The following is a 19836-nucleotide window of genomic DNA, read 5'->3' as shown; positions in this document are numbered from 1 at the left end:
GTAACGTTAGACAATTTATTCGTAACATTAAACCGGGTAGATATCGATAAAAACACAAAAACAAAAACTGGTTGGATCATCATCATCTTATCAGTTTGACACACAGTTCTGTCTGTATCTCTATCTGGTTCGAATTAAATCCAGACATTTTTTCATCAATACATACGAACACATATTTTTCAATGGTCATTTCATCCCAAATCAATCTTTCTCAATGAACAGGGACTCGGTGGATCGCGTCAGGAGGTTGCGAATCTCTCCAGATAATAAATGCTTTCGCTGTCGGCTTTCTTAAATTTCTTCTCAAATTCACTTGTTAGTTTGCTGTTGAGTTGTCATTATACGGCTCTCTCGATTTCTACCAGTTTCTCTGTTCATGGAGTTTTTAACTGTGGTGGATGTTCAACCACTACTATAATATATATCCATTTCCACTACTGAAAAGGCACTTTGCTTGCTGGTGAGTTTTCTCCATTAGCTATCATTCATTTAATCTCATCGTTGGTGAACGCTCTACACCTAATTGCATGGTTGACGATCTCATCCACTTCATGCTCTTTCTTCTTCTCGCCCGCATTTGATCACCTTCACCCCCGTCTTTTCATCTTCTGAATCGTGCCTGGTAAACAATTCGTACAGAGAAAACTTTTTCATAGACGCAGTCAAGCAATTCGATTTGCTTTACATATCAGAGGCTCCAATGGGATATAAAAGCTGTTAAAAGTTCTAGTTTCCACCAAGCACGAAGGTCTGTCCGTACTTCCTCTTCAAGCCTCTGCAGAGCTCAAACGTGGAGAAGGTAAAGATGCAGCTTTTTGTCCCTAGAAAGGACAAGTCGGATGATCTGTAGCGAAAGCGACCATGACAGGTCTCCTACAGAAAGATGGAAGGAAGAGTTTGCACAGTGGCCAGACACGAATCCACATTTGACCGAAAGTAAAATGCAAGTATTTTCCGAGGATGAAATCAAGTAACCAAATGGGTCATCAGGATCCAGAAAAGCCGCTGCTGCTGCCGCGGCCAGCCGGTCAGTATCTCCGTCAAGGAAGTGGTTGAGGATTGAACCTGCTTGCGCACCAACCAATGTGAATTCACCCGTGACGATCAGAGATGGTCCCTAAGGGATGATAGGCTTCTGGGGTCCACGATCATAGAAGAGAAGTATGCAACCAACGGAAACACAAATTGGCTCTCGGAATGGACTGTAATGGTCACCTTCTGCCATAAGTGACGAGAATCCAAGCCACTCCACTGAGATGGGGCCGTAACTGAAAGATTCAACAGCAACAGTCTTAAGCAACACCTGTACCCTCTGGTGGTCGAACGTTAGAAGCCAAACCATGAACCAAAATCTGTTCGTCTCTGTTAGACTGTCCGGGGGGTTTGGAAAGAATTTCTAGGCCAAGAAGAAATTTAATCTTTCATTTCTCTCAAAGGAAATAAAAGTCACAACGAAGGGGGGGTTCATCCTGAAGGAGCTGGGACACCCCGTGACATAGCAGTAAAGGAGAAAACTAAAAAAAGTTTACTCACCACTGCTCTAACAAGCAAAACAAGAGTAGGCCTACCCTTTTCTAGTGATGAATGGTAAGAAAGAAATAATTTTTATTTGCCCCAATAGTCCGGACTTGGCTGGAAACAGCATAAAGCATAAAGGCATACTTACAGGCCACAAGCTTATCTCAAAAGCTGAGAAAAGACAAATGGGTAATGCAGCAAATTACCTGTACCGTTTTACATTTACCACAACCAACTATGACAGAAGTTACAAGAAAGACAACAAATATGCAAGAAAAGAAAGGGAAAAAAAAAAGAGTAAACTGCACATGTCAACAAGGTAATTTATTGCAGAGAAATCTGGGGCATGACCTCTTTTATAAAAAGTGCACCTCACTACCAGCCGTTGCTCTTGAGGGAATTTTTTTGTCCTGCTTAGAGAATTAGATTGGAGAAAGAGATGAACTCAGTTGTTTCAAGCAGGAAAGGTGGTTGTGGGAATTCACAAATGACGAATTGAAGGTCATTGAGAGTCCTAACCACTGGCACTTAACTTCTCCAATGCATCAGATACATGTCTCATAGAAGACCTTCTGTCTGGATTGGAATGAACACAGGCTATGGCAATTTTAAGCACTGCAACAATCTCCTCTTCGTACTGGGGTTCCCTGGCTAAAGATGGGTCTAATAAATCGGAAAGTGGTTTCTTTTCTTTAATACACAATTGGACCCATCTCACCATGTCCATTTCAGAGGTAGCAATCAGAACCATCGGCGATCTTCCAGAAATCATTTCAAGTAATATCACTCCATAAGAGTAGACATCCCATTTTTGTGATGGTTTCAGAAGCTTCAATGCTTCAGGGGCTTGATAATACAATCCAGAGTTTGCAAGAAGATTGCTTGAGATTTCAGACAGTTGATTTTGTTGTTTCTCAATGACATCTCGATCTGATTGTAGTGCAGGAGATGCTCCAGCAATATTTACCAGGCGCCCAAGACCAAAATCAGAAATATAAGGCTCCATTTTCTGCCCCAACAGTATATTATTGGGTTTAACATCTCCATGAACATACTTCTTTGGACTAAAATCATGCAAATAAGCTAAACCTTTTGCTATTCCCTTCATGATTTTGATCCGAACAAGCCAGGGCATTGGAGAAAAAGCTGCCACTCCAGGCTTCCCTGAAAATAAGAATAGCAAGGGGTATTAAAAATCGACTTCAGAATACCAGAGTACAACCATAAAAGTAAAATAAAACCCAATAAATCTACAAATCCTAAAGAACAACATCAGTGACATCCACAAGAACCAATTTTTTGTTTTAATTCACCAAATATTTAGATCCAATGGACTCCAAACTACGCAATACAGATCTCATATTTCAAAATGACACCAAATCCTTACATTAAAAAGTTGCAGTGTAAATGCAATTACTTATTGGTAGCATTATCATATTTCCTAATTGCTCATTCCCGGGAGAGCTACAAGAAATCCACAGCTTCCGGAATCAAAATGCCTGAAGTATCTCAACCCTATAGCTCAACCTATAGGGGAAGAAGGGTATAAGCCTTTATATCCTCGATATAATAATAAAAATTCAACTGAGATCTTCATAGACATTTAGACATTCATAATGGTTTCAGGAAAGCATGTCTTAGGAAAAGAAAATAAAAGCAAACCATGAGACCTAGGGGGATAAAAAAAAAAAGAAGGAAAGAAGGGTTTGTAGTTACCATGAAGAGCAGTGGTTAGACTCCCATTTGGGATATACTCGTAGATAAGAAGCTTCTCATCAACTGACCAGTAATATGCTCTAAGAGTAACAATATTTGAATGTCTGAGCTTTCCAATAGCTTCTACCTCTGTTTGAAACTCTTTAAACCTCTGTAAACCTCCTTCCCCCAATCTCCTCACAGCCAGTGTGAGCCCGTCTTCGAGCACAACCTTGTAAACAATACCAATGCCGCTCTTACCCAGAACAAAAGCCGAAGCCTTCAAAAGTTCGTCTAAATCAAAGTTGACCTCTGAATCTAACGGCACGAGATCGAACTGCTCAATATTTTCTGATAGAGTCTCCGATTCATCTTTTCTAAAACAACAACATTCTTTCCTTCCGTTTTGCCCCTTCCCCGAGTGACCTCCCTGGCCTCTACCCCTGCAGGACACAACCCTCCAATAACAAAAAAGGAACAGTAGTCCAATAAACCCTATTCCAACAATATCGCTGGCCACAATAGCGATCACAGCACCTTTACTCAAACCTCGCCTTTTATTACTGCCACCTGAATTATTATCATTCGAGACTGCAGGCGGAGAGTTACTTGGAAAGAACGGTATTGAGCTAGGAACGCTCGCCGGACTATCCGAGGAGCATTGGTTCTTCAAGGGAGGACCACACAGTCCAGGGTTACCGATAAATGCTGTAGGGCCCCTGTTAACCAGAGCCCCGTTTTGTGCTATTGGCCCACTGAGCTTATTGTATGACAGATCAATGTAGACCTTCTCTGGGAGATTTCCAAGGGTTGCAGGAATGGAGCCGGAGAATAGATTGTGGGATAAATCAACTGTTCCTTGTAGGTTAGAAAGGTTACCGATATCTCTAGGAATAGAACCACTAAATCCATTATAAGAAAGATCAAGTTGCTCCAATTGTAACAAATTAGTACCAAATCCATCAGGAAGAGAACCTGTGAAGTTGTTGTGACTAAAATCAAGGGTCTTCAACTTCTTGCATTGAAGTAGGGAAATGGGTACGGAACCATTCAGCGCGTTGTTCGACACGTCCAACGTTTGGAGGTATTTCAGATTCCCTATCTCAGGCGGAAGAGACCCAGACAGAGAATTCCCGTAAAGCACCAAACTTTGGAGGCCTTGTACGTCAAAGAGCCGAACAGGCAAGCTTCCGTAAAGCTTATTGCTTCGTAAATTGATATGTCTAAGAGAAGAGAGTTCTCCCAGGGATGGATGGAGAAAACCCATGAGCTTTTTCTTAGGTATGCTTAAAGAAACAACTCTCATGTCCTTGCATGTGACCCCATTCCACGAACATGGATTTGCATCAGAAGAGTTCCAGTTATTCGTAGACCCATCCGGGTCTTCTTCCATTGATTTTTTGAACGAGAGAAGAGCAGCTCCTTCCTCATTCAAGCAACCCACAGGAGCAAACAAGCTACAGAAGAGAAACAGTACCCAAACCAGAGATGGCCCTCCGAGTAAGGTTTTGCAGAACTCCATGACCATTGTAAAGAACCAACCCGAGAAAAATCGGTCTTCTTAGGGGATTCTTTGCTTACCTTGCCGCTGAAATTTCCTTTTCTGAAATGTATGTGACCGTTTGAAGAGGAGCGACGAGAGTGATGGGAGTGGGACTGGGAGCTCTGGCTCATAGAAGACAGCAAAGAAGTGGGGATGCCGGTTACGCTGTCTTGGGAGGATAGATTTCGTTCATTAAACAAGAAGCCAAAACACAAAAACTGTTGAATAATACCGTCGTCTATCGTTTCACCGAAGACAAAATCATACCAAGGGAGCGCTTTCAAGTCTCAATACATATTCCACCACCACTCACGCCTATGTTTTTCTGTTTCTGATGATTTTTTGATAAGCTGGACCTCCGTGCCTCTCTGCTTCTTAGCCGTTAGATGATGCTTCTCAGCTTTCGAAGGGATATGAGAAGAAACGGCCGATAAATTGACATGTACCCTTCGATGTTGCCGTTTGTCAGATTAAAGTGAAACGCTGTCCTGAAAAGATGAAAAGAAAAGAAAAAAGCCTTCTCAGTCGGACCTCTTTTAATATCTCTGCTCATTTTTATTTTATGCGATTCTGGTTTCAGCATGCCTATTCTAGTATTCTAGTATTATAGTATTCTAGTATTCTTTTCTCTGGTTAGTACGTGACATGGTCATTCCCTTTGGCTCTTCCCACCGCAATAAAAAAAAAGTAGGAAAAAGCATACAGCACATCCCCTTTACAGCTTCCATTTCCCAAATTGCCTCCTCAACTTCAAAACCCATTTCCCAAATTGCCTCCTCAACTTCAAAACCCATTTCCCAGTGTCTCTTTGGTTTTGTTCGTTTGCATGAAAGCAGCAAAACAGCTCTTTGATTATGTTCCCTTTTTCTCTCACTCTGGAAGGGATGAACAATGATGAACTGACAACGAGGTTCTCCCACATTTCTTCAATCTAATGCTGACAGCCCTCCTATACTCCAATAGACGTTACGAAACAATTTATTTTTAAAAATATCTTTTTCTCCTTTGGAGTTTGCTCTGAAAAAATTCCGAAGCCTTTAACAATTATTAGTTAACGAATCTTACAGCCTTTGAGCAATACGGAGGCTGATCATTGATAAAGACACCCACTTTCTTCAATGGTCAAATCTACCGTATACTGCTCTTAGCTTATTTACTTCTTTCAAGTTTCAAGGGATAATCCAATCTTTCTAAACAAAAAATTTCCTCCGAAAGAAAAGCCAATTGAGAGAGTGGGGGCATTCAAAGTGGCATCTCGCCGCGATTTGCGGCAAGACATGGACGATAAAGGTAGGGCCCGTGGGAATTTCAGTCTCAGTAGTTTTGGTGGCGACGTCGATTACTTTGCACAATAGGGTTCCGGTCTCAAAATTATAACTTCCAATTGATAGAGATTAAGATGATTAGGTTAAGAGAAGTTGAGATTAACTCTATATTCATGTAAATCCTTGATCATCCTGTAACTATAAATATATGTATCAATCAAAGTAATATAATCGAAAAATATTCTTTTTATCTTTGTTCTATTTGGTATTAGAGCTTACGATCTGATATTTTTTTCTTCTCACTGTCGCCCTTGCTATCGCCAGCCACTCTGCCGAGCCCCTCCACTCTGTCCCGAAAGATCTCTGTAGAGCCCACCTGAGTCGTTGCTGCACACTACCGCTGCCGCAACCGCCGACGACTTTGTCGTCGTCGCCGTCGCCACAAGCCGCCACACGCCGTCGTACGTCGCCGCGGCAAGCTAGAGTTCCAACACTTTGTTTTGCTCATTCGCCCGTTGACGGTCCTGCATCATCGCCACGTCACTGTCGAAAACCGTTGCCGACTAAACCTTCCGTCTCCGCCGAACCTTTTGTTGTCGTTGAAAGTTTCACTGCTAAGCCCAAACAGGCAGCCTCACGCCATTGCAAGCCGTTGTCGCTCGTCGTTGCTGCTCGTCGTCGCTCGTCGCCGCACGCAACCTCACGTCCTCGCTTCTTGCCGCCGCGACGACCCAGGTTCTTCCCGATTTTTATTTTCCTACGACCTGTGGTTTAAACTGAGGTCAGTTTAATTTTCGGGAAGAAGATGTTATGCACGTGCGAATTTCACACATGCGAAGTTTACACGTGTGATTTCCACACGAAAAAAAAAATTACTCATGGCTTTTGAAGAATCTTGTATTACTATTCCCAATGCTCATGACCCAAACACACCACTGACGGTACTCCACATCCACAACTCGGTCAAACTCACCTCCGCAAATTATCTTAGCTAGAAAGCTCAGATAGAGGTTATTCTTTTTTGTTATGATCTTCTCGAGTTCGTTGATGGTTCTTATTCTCTGTCGCCTGCCACAAAGGTGATCAATAATCATGCAGTTCCAAATCCTGAACACACTACCTGGCTTCGTTAGGATAAGCTTATTTTTGGTGCTCTTATTGGTACTCTCATGCCATCTATTATTCCATTTATCACTCACTCAAGTACCTCTCATAAAGCCTAGACTATTTTGGCCACTAGATTTGTTTGGCCCTCGCGAGGTCATATCAAACAGATCAAGGAGCAGCTTAAATATACCACTAAGGGATCTCAATTGATTTATGAGTATATGCAGTATATTAAAACGCGAGCTGATGAACTTGCGGTCCTAGGCAAACCCATGGATCAAGAGGATCTCACTGAGACAATTCTGGATGGGCACGATGATGAGTACAAACCACTTATTGATAATATCAATGATCGTGACACACCCATCTCTTTTAATGAGCTGCATAAAAAACTCATCAACAAAGAAGTCTCGCTACGTGTTCAACAAACTCACTCCTCTCCGTTTCCTGCTTCTACAAATCCTACCAATGCTTTGTCCAATTCTGGTAGGACTGGTAATCGCAATCACAGACACCAAGGGGCACCCTCATCACTCTCACAACCATGTACTACCTCCGGTCTCCACAATATAGTCAATTCGGATGGTCGATCTCAACCCCGCCCTTATCTCGGCCGTTGCTAGTGGTGTCGGGAAAAAGAACACAATGTTCCATAGTGTCCTATCTTTCGCCAGATGCAATAGTCTCTGCCACCTCCCCAGGCTCCTCGCACCACCTCTCATTGGCAACATCATCTTGCAACATTATGGCAACCACGTGCTCATCTTGTAACCACCACCGCTTCTACTGGTTCTCCTTGACTTCTAGATAGTGGAGCATCGCACCATGTCACCACCGACTTGAGTAATCTCTCTCTTCATACTCCTTATGACGGTACTGATGACATTATGATAGGTGATGGCACGGGTCTTCCTATTAGTCACATTGGTTACAAATCTCTCTCTACACCCTCACGTACATTTTTATTAAATAATGTTCTTTGTTTTCCCACCATGCAAAAGAATCTTATTTCTATTTCTCAATTTTGCCAAACTAATTATACTTCCATTGAATTCTTACCCACTTCTTTTCATGTGAAGGATGTTTGTACGGGGGTAACACTTTTGCAGGGTCGAACTAAGGATGGTGTGTACGAATGACTATCATCCCCAGTCCAGTCTCCACCAATAATTGCTTTCTCTAGTGTCAAAACCACTTGATCTGCTTGGCATCATCGTCTAGGTCATCCATCGTCTCTGATTCTACGGCATATCAATGCACTTTTAAGTTAGACTTGTCTCATCCTCTAAATTTTAATTTTACTTGCAATTCTTGTCAAGAGTCACAAATTACCTTTTTCCCACTCTACACTTGTCTCTTCTTCTCCTCTTGATATTATATTTTTGAATGTCTGGACCTCTCCAATTTATTCTATTGATAATTTCAAGTATTATGTCATTTTTGTGGATCATTTTACAAAGTATATCTGGTTTTATCCTCTCAAACATAAATCACATGTACTTGATACCTTTATCCGATTTAAATCTATAGTTGAAAATTTCTTTGGTAAACGGATTAAGACACTCTACTCTAATAATAGGGGGGGGGGGGGGGACGTCCAATGGTATCTCTCATCTTACATCTCCTCCTCATACACCTAAACACAATGGGTATATTGAACGAAGACATCGTCATATTGTAGAAACAGGTTTGTCACTTCTTTCGCATGCCACTATACCTCTTTCTTATTGGTCATATGTTTTCTCCACTTTTGTCTTTATCATCAACCGGCTTCCCACACCCACATTAAGTCTTCTTTCACCTTATGCCAAACTTTATGGCAATCCTCCTAACTATTCTAAACTACATAGTTTTGGTCTTTGTTATCCATGGCTTCGGCCATACTCTTCTCACAAACTCACTCCTCGTTCCTCTCTGTGTGTTTTCTTAGGGTATTCTACTACTCAAAGTGCATATATATGTCTTGATCCCACTACATCTCATCTTTATGTGTCGCTTCATGTTAAATTCGTTGAGTCTATTTTTCCCTTCACTTCACTTCATTCTCATCTTGACCGCTCCCTCATCTGACACACTCTCACTGGTGTTCCTCTGTGTCCCTCCCGACTACTGGCACATCATCTGCAACTTTGATCCCTGCGCCCCCGGTTCACGATCCCCCTCCTCAGCCCTCTCCATCACCACTCCCCCCTCCAACCCATAGTCCCACTTCGATTAACCGGCACCCATCATCCCTATCTACTTCATTCCATCCCTCCCCCCCTTCTCTTGTTGTCAAAGGGTTTCACCAGTGCCCTGGAGTTGATTATCATGAAACATTTAGTCTAGTTATCAAGCCTACCACTATTCACATTGTTCTTAGCCTTGCAGTAAGTCGTGGTTGGTCACTTCGCCAACTTGATGTTAATAATGCGTTTCTCCAAGGCACTCTATCTGATGATGTATTTATGACACAACCACCGGGTTTCATTGATCGTGATAATCCGAATCATGTCTGCAAACTTCGCAAGGCTATCTACGGTCATAGGCAGGCACCTCGTGTTTGGTATCATGAGTTGCTCCAGTTCCTCATTATCTCGGGCTTCTCCAACTCTCATGTAGACCCATCTCTATTTATCTCACATACAAGTTCAGATGTGGTGTATATTCTGGTGTATGTTGATGATATTATTATTACAGGAAATAATGATCAAGCTATGACGACATTCATTCACCTAGTTGCTCAAAGATTCTCACTCAAGGATCTTGGCCCCTTGGCTTATTTTCTCGGTATTGAAGTTGTTCCTCATTCTCAAGGCCTTCTTCTCTCTCAATGTCGGTATATCTGTGATCTCCTTGCTCGCACACACATGACCAATGCAAAGCTTGTCGCTACACAACTTGCCATATCGTCTACTCTCACACTTCAGTCTGGCATAACACTATCTGATACATCTAAATATCGAATGGTTGTTGGAAGTCTGCGATATTTGTCTCTCACTCACCCTGACATTGCTTATGTGGTTAATAAGTTATCTCAGTTTATGCATTGCCCCACCACTGATTATTGGGATGTTATCAAACGTTTGTTACGATATTTCTGTGGGACTTTGGATCATGGTATTGTCTTACATAGACAATCTTCTTTGTCCCTTCATGCGTTCTCTGATGTTGATTGGGCAAGTAACAAAGATGATTTTACTTCAACCGATGCCTATATTGTTTACCTCGGTCGCAATCTTATCTCTTGGAGTTCTAAGAAGCAACAAATTGTAGCTAGATCTTCTACCGAGGCGGAATATTGATCTGTTGCAACCGCTGTAGTTGAGATTCATTGGATTTGCTCTCTTCTCACTAACCTTGGTGTTTTTCTTCCACAACAACCGATCCTTTACTGTGACAACATAGGTGCTATCAATTTATGCTCCAATCCAATTTTTCACTCGTGAATGAAACATGTAGCTTTGGATTATCCTTCATTCGAAAACACGTTCAGAGTGGTGCTCATTGGATGACTCATGTATCATCTGTTGATCAATTAGCCGATGCTCTTACTAAACCACTTCCTAGAACATGCTTTCTCTTCTTGAAGACCAAGATTAGAATCTCCTCTCGGAGCTTCATCTTGCGGGGATGATAGAGATCAAGATGATCAGGTTAAGAGAAGTTGAGATTGTCTCAACTTCTAACTCTACAGTCATGTACATGTGTAACTTTACATTCATGTAAATCCTTGATCATCCTATAACTATAAATACATGTATCAATCAAAGTAATATCATCGGGAAATATTATTTTTATCTTTGTTCTATACCAAATTTCCAGACCGGACCGGAGCAAATTTTCTAGACCGGATGAAGTTGTGGTTGGGACTATTGCGGGTCAACCCAATGTCAAAAATTGATGGCTACCACTACAGGCGCGTCAACCAAACTTATCCCAGCAAACACCGCAGATTATTGTCCACCAAGACAATTCTACTTTTTCAACTGGAATCATCCTCGATGAGACCAATTACTCATTATGGTCTCAGCTCATGGAGATGCGTATTGGCAGTCGCAACAAAACTAGATATCTCACCGAAGAAACGTGAAAACCAAAATCTGGAGATCCCACCTTGGCGCATGGATTACTGAAAATTAAAGAGTGAAAAGTTGGCTTATTGAGTTAATGAGTCCTTTGCTATGCAACGATTTATTCTCCTCTCCACTGCCAAGGAGATATGGTTAACCGTATAAAAAAAGCTCTATGGTGGATCAGACGAAACTTGTATATTTGAGTTGAACCAGAGATCTTTTTTCTACCAAACAAAATGGTAGACCATTATCAACGTACTACAATGAACTGGTTGATATTTTCTAGAAGAATAATCATAGAACTACATCTCAAGAAGGAACAGTTGAAGGGCTAATCTAGTTGTACTCTGCAATGGCTAGGCTTCGAGTTCATATTTTTCGTAGCAGGCTTGACTCTGAGTTTGATTAGGTTCGTGGAAAAATCTTGCGAAAATACCCAAAACTTGATTTGGAAAACACATATGCATATGTCTAAAAAGAATATCAACAGAGAGACAATGGGGAGCTACCGTCCAATCTCAGAGAACTCGGCTATGCTAGTCAACCAAATTCGATAAGGATCATCAAGCAGTCGAAACACTCAATCCTATGGAAAAGTTAACAACCAGGTATGCACTCACTGCGGGGAAAAAGGAAATTCACAACAACGTTGTTACGAGATTATTGGCTATCCTAAGTGGTTGGACTTCTCAAAAAAACCTCTTAAAAAGATTGTTGGGAAAGTTATGGTGACATCTACCGAAGAACAGTTGTTGCCTACGACAAATGTTGCCCATCCATGTATTATCCGTAAAGCATCAATATTCTCTGTAAATTCTAAGAATAGAACTTGGATTATTGATACAGGTACATCTAGTCACATGACGAGGGATTCTAGTGAGTTAAAATTGTCTTACCTTTTCCTCAATCCATTATTTCCACCGCCAATGGTAGTACCTCTCCTATTATTGGGAAATGATCTGTTATCTTGTCTAATAATCTTACATTAGATATTGTCCTTGTTGTTCCATCTCTTGAATACAATATGTTATCTGTTAGCCAAATTACTTTAACTCTTGCTTGTATTGTAACTTTCTGGCCCTCATTTTGTCTTTCAGGATATTCTAATCTGGAAGATTCTTGGTTATGGTGTTAGACGGGGCAAACTCTACTATTTGGAGTTGACGGAGAATGGGGGATCGAAGATTAGTCAAGCCAATCAAACTAGAAGTAAAAACACTGCTCAAGCAACTATATAGTTATGGCACCGAAGATTCGACCCTCTTTCCTTTGGTTATCTCAAGAAATTGCAACCAAAACTTTTTTCAGGTTTGAATGAATTGGATTTTCATTTTGACACTTGTGAACTGGCTAGGAGCCACCGTATCTCTTATTTACCGAGTTTGAATAAAAGTTCTGAACCGTTTGAGGTTATTCATTATGATGTTTGGGGTCCTACAAAGGTTCCCTCTATTTCTAGAGTTCATTACTTTGTGACATTTATTGATGAATGCACTAGAATGACTTGAGTATCCTTACTTATAAAAAAGAGTGATGTGTGTTTAGCATTTCAGAATTTTCCTCAAATGATACACACTTAGTACCAAAAGTAGATTCGTGTTTTGCAATCTGACAATAGTACGAAGTTTGTTGATGCTTCTCTCTGAAAGGATTGGCAGAGAGGAAGAGTAGAAAACTTTTGAAAGTAGTGCATGTGTCCCTCTTCGGCATGAACATGCCTCAGTTTTATTGGGGCGAAATTGTCAAATCTGTTGCCTACCTCATTAATTGAACACCTTCTCAAGTAATAGACTTTCAAACTCCTCCGCACAAACTGCAATCCCTAATTTTCATTCCACATCTCCCAAATCTTGAACCCCGAATTTTCATTAATTGACCCTAGATGCCTCTTTTCATGAATTAGATCCTTACCACTCAGGGGGAGTTGTCTATCGGAATTCTCTTCAGAGGGAGAGCTCAAGTGAAGAGAATGTTCAACTAGAGAATAATAGCGGAGGTGCTAAGTTTATTGAGTTAGAAGCGGTAAATGAATTTTTTAAACAACCAGTTGTGCAACAAGACTATGATCACAACCATGAAGCCGAAAGTGAACCATTAATTTTTCCTGAAGAACCTTCAGAGTTGCCTTCGTTCGCACCATCAACTGAATAATTAATCCAGAATGTTCCTCCTCAGGTAAATACGAACCTTGTGTTTAATGAGTCGAATGAAATGCATGTTCCTATAGAAAATATAATTCCTAGATATCCACAAAAATTGAATAAGGGAGTTCCAAAAAAATAGTATGAACCTGATCCTGAAGCCAAGACCAAATACTCCATGCATAGGTTGACTAATTCATATGCATTTTCTGTTGATCAATTATCCAGGGTTTCTATTTCTAGTAACGTGCAAGATGCATTAGCTGATCCAAAATGGAGAAAGACAATGAACGAAGAGATGGAGGCTCTACAAAAAAATGTCATTTGGGAATTTGTTCCACAACCTAAAGGAGTGAAGACAGTTGGATGTCGATGGGTGTTCACGGTGAAACTCAGATCGGATAGAAGCATTGAAAGATATAAAGTTCGACTAGTTGTGAAGGGATATATGCAAAGGTATGGGGTAGACTACCAAGATACTTTTGCACCAGTAGCTAAGATCAATACAATTCGCATTCTTATATCTATTGAAGCAAATCGAGACTGGCCTTTGCAACAATTTGACGTTAAAAATATTTTTCTCAATGGAGACTTAGAAGAAAAAGTCTACATGGAGCTATTACCTAGAGTTAAAAGTAGTTCTTTGTGTCAAGGTGAAATCTGTAAATTGAAACAATCATTGTAGGGGTTGAAATAGATACCTTGAGCGTGGTTTGGGATATTCTCGAATACAATGAAGGAGTTTGGCTATAAGCAAAGTAACTCAGATCATACTTTGTTTATAAAACACAAAAAAAGTAAAGTAACAACTTTAATTGTGTCTGTTGATGATATGGTCTTGACAGGAGGACCCAGGTGAAATGCAAACTTTAAAGAAGTATTTAGCCACTATATTTGAAATGAAGGATCTCAGACAAGTTAAATATTTTTTGGGAATTGAGGTAGCAAAATCTAAACATAGAGTTTTCCTTTCACAATGAAAATATGTGTTAGATCTTCTAGCCGAAACCAGAATGCTTGATTGTAAACCAGTAGAGACGCCCATAGAAATGAATCATAAGCTCAGAATTCTTCCATATCAAACCCCAGCAGACAAGGCATGTTATCAGTGGTTTTTTGGAAGATTAATCTACCTATCACACACAAAGCCAGATGTATCATATGCAGTGAGCGTTGTGAGGCAGTTCATGCATGCACCAAGTGAAGAACATATGGAAGCGGTCTATCGGATCTTGAGATACTTAAAGAGTGCTCCAGGAAAAGGTTTGTTATTCGCAAAACAAGGTATCTCTAACATTGAAGGATACACATATTTTGATTGGACAGGTGATCAGACAACCAGAAGATCCATGTCTGGTTACTTTACTTTTGTGGAAGGTAATCTTGTCACGTGGAAAAACAAAAAACAAAAGGTAGTATCAAGATCAAGTGTTGAAGTTGAATTTTGAGGCAGAGCTCATGGTGTATGCGAATTGTTATGGATAAGAAATATACTGAGGGACTTAGGGATTGGATATGCTGAACATATGAATCTCCACTGTGATAATAAGGCAGTCATCGAAATTTTATAAAATCCTGTTCAACATGATCGTACTAAACATGTTGAAGTTGATCGTCATTTCATCAAGGAAAACCTCGATGCAAAGATTATACAATTTCTTTTTATTCCATCTAAGAGTCAGCTGGCTGATATGCTCACGAATGGAGTATCAGGGAAGGTATCTCATGGTATAATTGACAAGTTGGGCATGATCGACATCTATGCACCAACTTGAGGGGGAGTGTTGAAATGAGATGTAAATACCATAATTTTAGGATCTAAACGATTTGTTCCTTGATTTTATGATTTGATTTGGATCTATCTTTAAGGTGTAATTGTATCATTAAATACTTTTGTTTGGGAGAAGAATACATATCGAAAAATTATTCTTTGAAACCTCTGTTGCATATTATATCTTAAAAAATAAAATGATTGGCAACTTCTTATCCTCTCTCGTCCTAGACATGGGAAGAGATGAGGCTAGAACACCTCATTTGATACTGAAGAGGGTAGGTGGGGCCTTCCTCCTCCCTCCATGGTCAATCAATGTTATTTATGTTTCCTCCGATTTGTAATAAAATATTTTTATTATCTTATTTTAATTCTATACACAATTTTAATTATATATTTGTTATACTGATTACTGCACTATTATTTTGAATTATAGAGTCTATTTAGTGTACTATGTTCATTATTTTGTATTTTTATAATATTTTCATAAGGTTTTTGAGTTAATTTTTTTTATATTTATACATAATTTTTTAATATAAAAAATATTTTATAACTATTTATAATAACACAAATGTATTATTATGCTAATATTTATTTAATAATTTAAATTTAAAATAAATATAAGGACATTATTAGATGCATTAATTTAAATAAATTAATCTAAAATTAAGGTTAAAATTTATATCATTCTATTAAATTTACACATTCATTTAAATTTATATAAATAATAATATATTATTTAATTTTAAATTTAATTATTTTCTTAAATATTTCACACAAATGATTAATATTATTTATTATTAAATTTTAATATTGTTTAAAATAATAATTCCTTTGCAGTTTTCCATCCAATCCAACTGGTGTTTTCTTACACATATGGACCTAAAGTCCATATATAAACTTTGCTTTAATGTACTTCAATGGTGATTTAAACCATTTATTTCGAACATTAGCTAGAGCTGGGACTGAAAATATGTACCTTAAGGCTGCAACTTCTAATGGTTTTGTTTGGGCTATTGAACTCTTTTTGTTAGTTTAATGCAAGCATATTATTGAAGACCATTAAAAGACAGAGCCAGTACAAAGGCAAAGCATAGCTATTGGATGGGTTGCTCAAGTAAGAGTTTGGCTTCTCATATACCACTGTGGAATGAATGTAAGTCTCAGAATAATATTTTCAACCAGGCACGGCCTCGTTTGTGGTCTTTCCAAAGCACACTCAAATGTTCAATTTCGACCAACATTAAGATAAGACCTTCGCCTCTTGTGTATAAAAACCTCTTCATTTGAGCCTCCTCTCTGAGCAGCATACTCAGTGAGATAGCTTAAAACCGATGAACTGAGTTCTAAACACAAAAGAACCACGATGGAAGAAGTCAAGCCTGTTTTCCAGCCTTGTCACCAATGAAAAACCTGGCTAAATTCGGCACCACCCTCCTCTTCTTCCTTAGAGTTATTGAGGATGTTCGTCCCACCTGCCTTAGTCCAGGGGAGGCCGGTCTTCTCATCCTAGATCTTCTCGGGGTCATCGGGCTTCCATTTTCGTTTTTAGGTGTTCTTTTCGAAGCTACCTCAGGCTGCAAATTTGCCTCAGTTTGTTTTTCTTGTTGTCTCCAATTGTTTAACTCACTTTGAACCACTTTCTTTGCTTTTAGTGCATTCTCCATCTTGTACAACTCGTGTTCCTCCACCTCTCTTACCTGTCTAATCTCCTTTTGAACTATCTTAGTCTTCAATGAGATCTCCTTTTCACTGGCCTTTAGTGCTTCAATCCAAGCCTGAGCAGCTGCCACCTTTTTATCTGCAATCTCTTCAGCACCCTCTGCTCGGCGAGTTAAATACTCGTACTCAAAATTCGATATTGTTATTGTGGAGTTCATCAGATAGGAAGATGTGCGGGCTTGGACGGCTCTCTCACTAAGAACCCTCAAGCTCTGAAGAGCTCTTGCTTCTGATCTTTTCACCGCTTCAAGCTCTTCCATTGCAGCTCTTAGTCTCTCCTCTTCTAATTCAATTTCAGACTCTGTCTTTTGAATCTCTTGGCTAATACTTGAAGTTTCTTGGCTTATGAGCTCCTTTTCTTTCTTGGATGCCTCTTTTTCAGTTTCTAACTGCTGGAGTGTGGCTGTAAGATTTGAAACTACTGATCTAGCCTTTTCTTCAGCAGATGTGGCACTTTCCAATCTTGACTTTACCCTGAGGAGTTTAGAATTGAGGTTTTGGACCTTAGAATCCGACTTCTCCTCCAGTTTTTTATACTTTGCTGTTTCTGCAGCAACTTGTTTCAGCTCTCCTCTTATGACATCCATGGAAGTCATGAATTGGAAACTTTCTTGCTTAATACTGTTCAATTCCTTTTTTGCTCCTTTTAATTCAGTTATAACAGATTCCAACATTGCAGCACTCGCAGATTCTTCCTCTTTTCTTTTCTTAATCTCCTCCTCCAAAGAGTTGATCTGATTCAAAGAATCTTCGGAGGAAGGCCCATTATTTTGAATCATCACCTTTACTGATTTCAGTTCATTCTCTAACACTTGAATGTCTGAATTCATAATGTCCAGGTTCCTTTCCAGCTCCTTCGAATGGTTAATTTCTTGAACCAGATTATTAATTTTTGAGCGCGCTTGCTCCATACTTTCAGAAAATTGAGCTGCCTCAGCTTCTCTTTGGGCTTCAATAGAACTAAGTTCTCGGACAGCCTCCATTCTAGCAAGCTCAACGACCACTTCCTCTTCATTGGTATCTTCTATATCTTTCTTCAATGCTTCTATAGAGTTTGAATAAGACCTCATCCTAGAAACCGAGGAGGAGGTCTGCTTTTCGTATTGCTGCTTTGATTCTAAAACGGAGGCCATATCCAGTTTCAGCTGACTTAACTCTTGTTTCACTAATTCAAGCTCCCTCATCACTTGGTGGTACTTGGGACTGTCTGGCTCGCCAGATACCAGTGCCCATTCTCCTTCACGTCTTTCTGTTTTCTTTAGTCCCCGAATCTCCCTCCTCTCTGCTTTTGTGTTGGCATTGGATTGTTCAATTTGTAGTGAGAGTCCTTTAATTTTTTTTCTAGCATTGAAGAGTTCAGCTTCAGCCTGTGCTTTTACTCTTTGGGCTGAGTTTCTGCTACTAGCAAACCGGTCAATATCTCTTCTTGCCAGATGTAGCTCTCTTGCCTTCGTCAAGATAAATTTTGATAAACAGACCAACAATGGACAGAATAAGAAGAATAAGAGAACTGGAAAATCTCAATTGACCAATTGTTTTGGTAGAAAAGGAAATACCTTAGGAAATTCCACATGTGCTTTACTCGTTTCTGCTGTTCCTCTGAGAAACTTTTCTCCATACGTGTTTACAGCTGCCTTAACTGATCCAGTCTGTGCTCTACTACTGGGCTCAGCTTCACTCACGGCAGCCATTTCCCCCCACCACTGACTGGCTTCCGGTTTCCTACCGGGAGAGAAACACACATCACCAAAGGGGTTAATTCCAATAATTCAGTATACACTATACAGAAGGCAGATAGGGTAATTTCTTATCATAAGAAAACGACGGACAACTGACAGACTAGTCTGTTCTTTTTCTTCTTTAAAGTTAAAAGCAGGAGATAGAAGCAGAAGCTTCCTCATCCAATGCCGCAGACACCATTCCTATAAAATAAAATAAAATAAAACATTCCAGCAATTTCATCGCGTTTTTCAACTCCAGGTTCAAGTTGAAATCCATCAGCCATTTCGAGTCACCTTAAACAACAATTTTATCATAAATTTTTTAGACTCAGCAGCAACAAGAGTAGAAAAACCATCTAAACACATGTCTGGAACAAGAACATCAAATTCCACACAATGGCCCTCGTTTTACCATCACGTTACAGAAATCGATTAGAATTCAGTAACAATAAAAGTAGTTTAAGAAAACTAGAAACAAGGAACTGAAGCTCCCACATGAAATAACGTGCCGGTACTTTAAACGAAATAGGAAGCTTCGAACGCAGATGAGCAAGAATGATGAACAGACTCGAAACACGTACCTGAAGACCTCAACGACGGGCTTGGCCTTCCGAAATCAGTTGGTCATGTGGAGATGAAGCCCAGGGGGATAGAACGGTAAGAGAAATAGAGGGAGAGGTTGGAAACAACGAAGTACAAATTAAGGGAGGATATTTAAATGGAGGGAAAGAGAACCGAAATGTCCATTACATCTGAATAACCGTCAGTGTCTTTGGTTCTACGTGCCTATCAGCTTTTGGACCAAACCAACTAAAGCCACACATTTGTCTGCAATCTATATGGGATCAAAATTCTCTCCCCAAGCCTTTTTTACTTCTCCTTTGGTGTTTGGGAAACACATAAAAGGTGTCTCCTCATCCCCCACCCTGTGTTTTTCATTATTATTATTATTATTATTATTATTATTATTATTATTATTATTATTATTTTATTAGCTTTTATTTTCTGACTTTCTAAGAAAATAGTCTTTCTATTTATGTTTAATTACTGAAATTTAAAGAATTCGATTTAAAATAATTTTTAATTTTAATTTTTATATTCTTATAATAAATTATAGTTTTTTATATCTTTATTACTATTTTATCTATGGCCTTTGAAATCTAAAAATTACCCATATGCCAAGTTATTAGTATAAAAGGGTAAATAATACCCTTTTAACTCAAAGGTATGATACGCGACAATATGAATGACAACTAGAATAAGCCTTACTCAATTCAACTCAAATCGAAGTAAATTTC

The 19836-nt window shown here is 39.5% G+C and overlaps 2 protein-coding genes across 2 annotated transcripts; both read right to left on the bottom strand.

Annotated features, from left to right (window-relative positions):
* Nucleotides 1-1581: 1581 nt before the first annotated feature.
* On the bottom strand, nt 1582-5089 carry LOC137941204 (receptor protein kinase-like protein ZAR1). The gene is made up of 2 exons (XM_068786519.1): nt 3235-5089; nt 1582-2682 (listed from the first exon to the last, which is right to left on the bottom strand). The coding sequence occupies exons 1-2, from the start codon at nt 4739-4741 to the stop codon at nt 2033-2035; spliced, it is 2157 nt and encodes a 718-aa protein (XP_068642620.1). The 5' UTR covers nt 4742-5089; the 3' UTR covers nt 1582-2032.
* An 11069-nt stretch (nt 5090-16158) lies between these two features.
* Nucleotides 16159-19184, bottom strand: LOC137941874 (protein PLASTID MOVEMENT IMPAIRED 2-like). Its single transcript, XM_068787483.1, has 3 exons — nt 19120-19184; nt 18374-18539; nt 16159-18265 (listed from the first exon to the last, which is right to left on the bottom strand). The coding sequence occupies exons 2-3, from the start codon at nt 18506-18508 to the stop codon at nt 16472-16474; spliced, it is 1929 nt and encodes a 642-aa protein (XP_068643584.1). The 5' UTR covers nt 18509-18539; nt 19120-19184; the 3' UTR covers nt 16159-16471.
* Between the last annotated feature and the right edge of the window lie 652 nt (nt 19185-19836).

Source organism: Aristolochia californica, unplaced genomic scaffold, assembly GCF_029961685.1.
Source record: "Aristolochia californica isolate CCGP_79_NKW_82.1479 unplaced genomic scaffold, dmAriCali1.0.hap1 SCAF_9, whole genome shotgun sequence".
NCBI classification, from domain to species: domain Eukaryota; kingdom Viridiplantae; phylum Streptophyta; class Magnoliopsida; order Piperales; family Aristolochiaceae; genus Aristolochia; species Aristolochia californica.
This window is presented reverse-complemented; position numbering and strand designations above follow the sequence as displayed.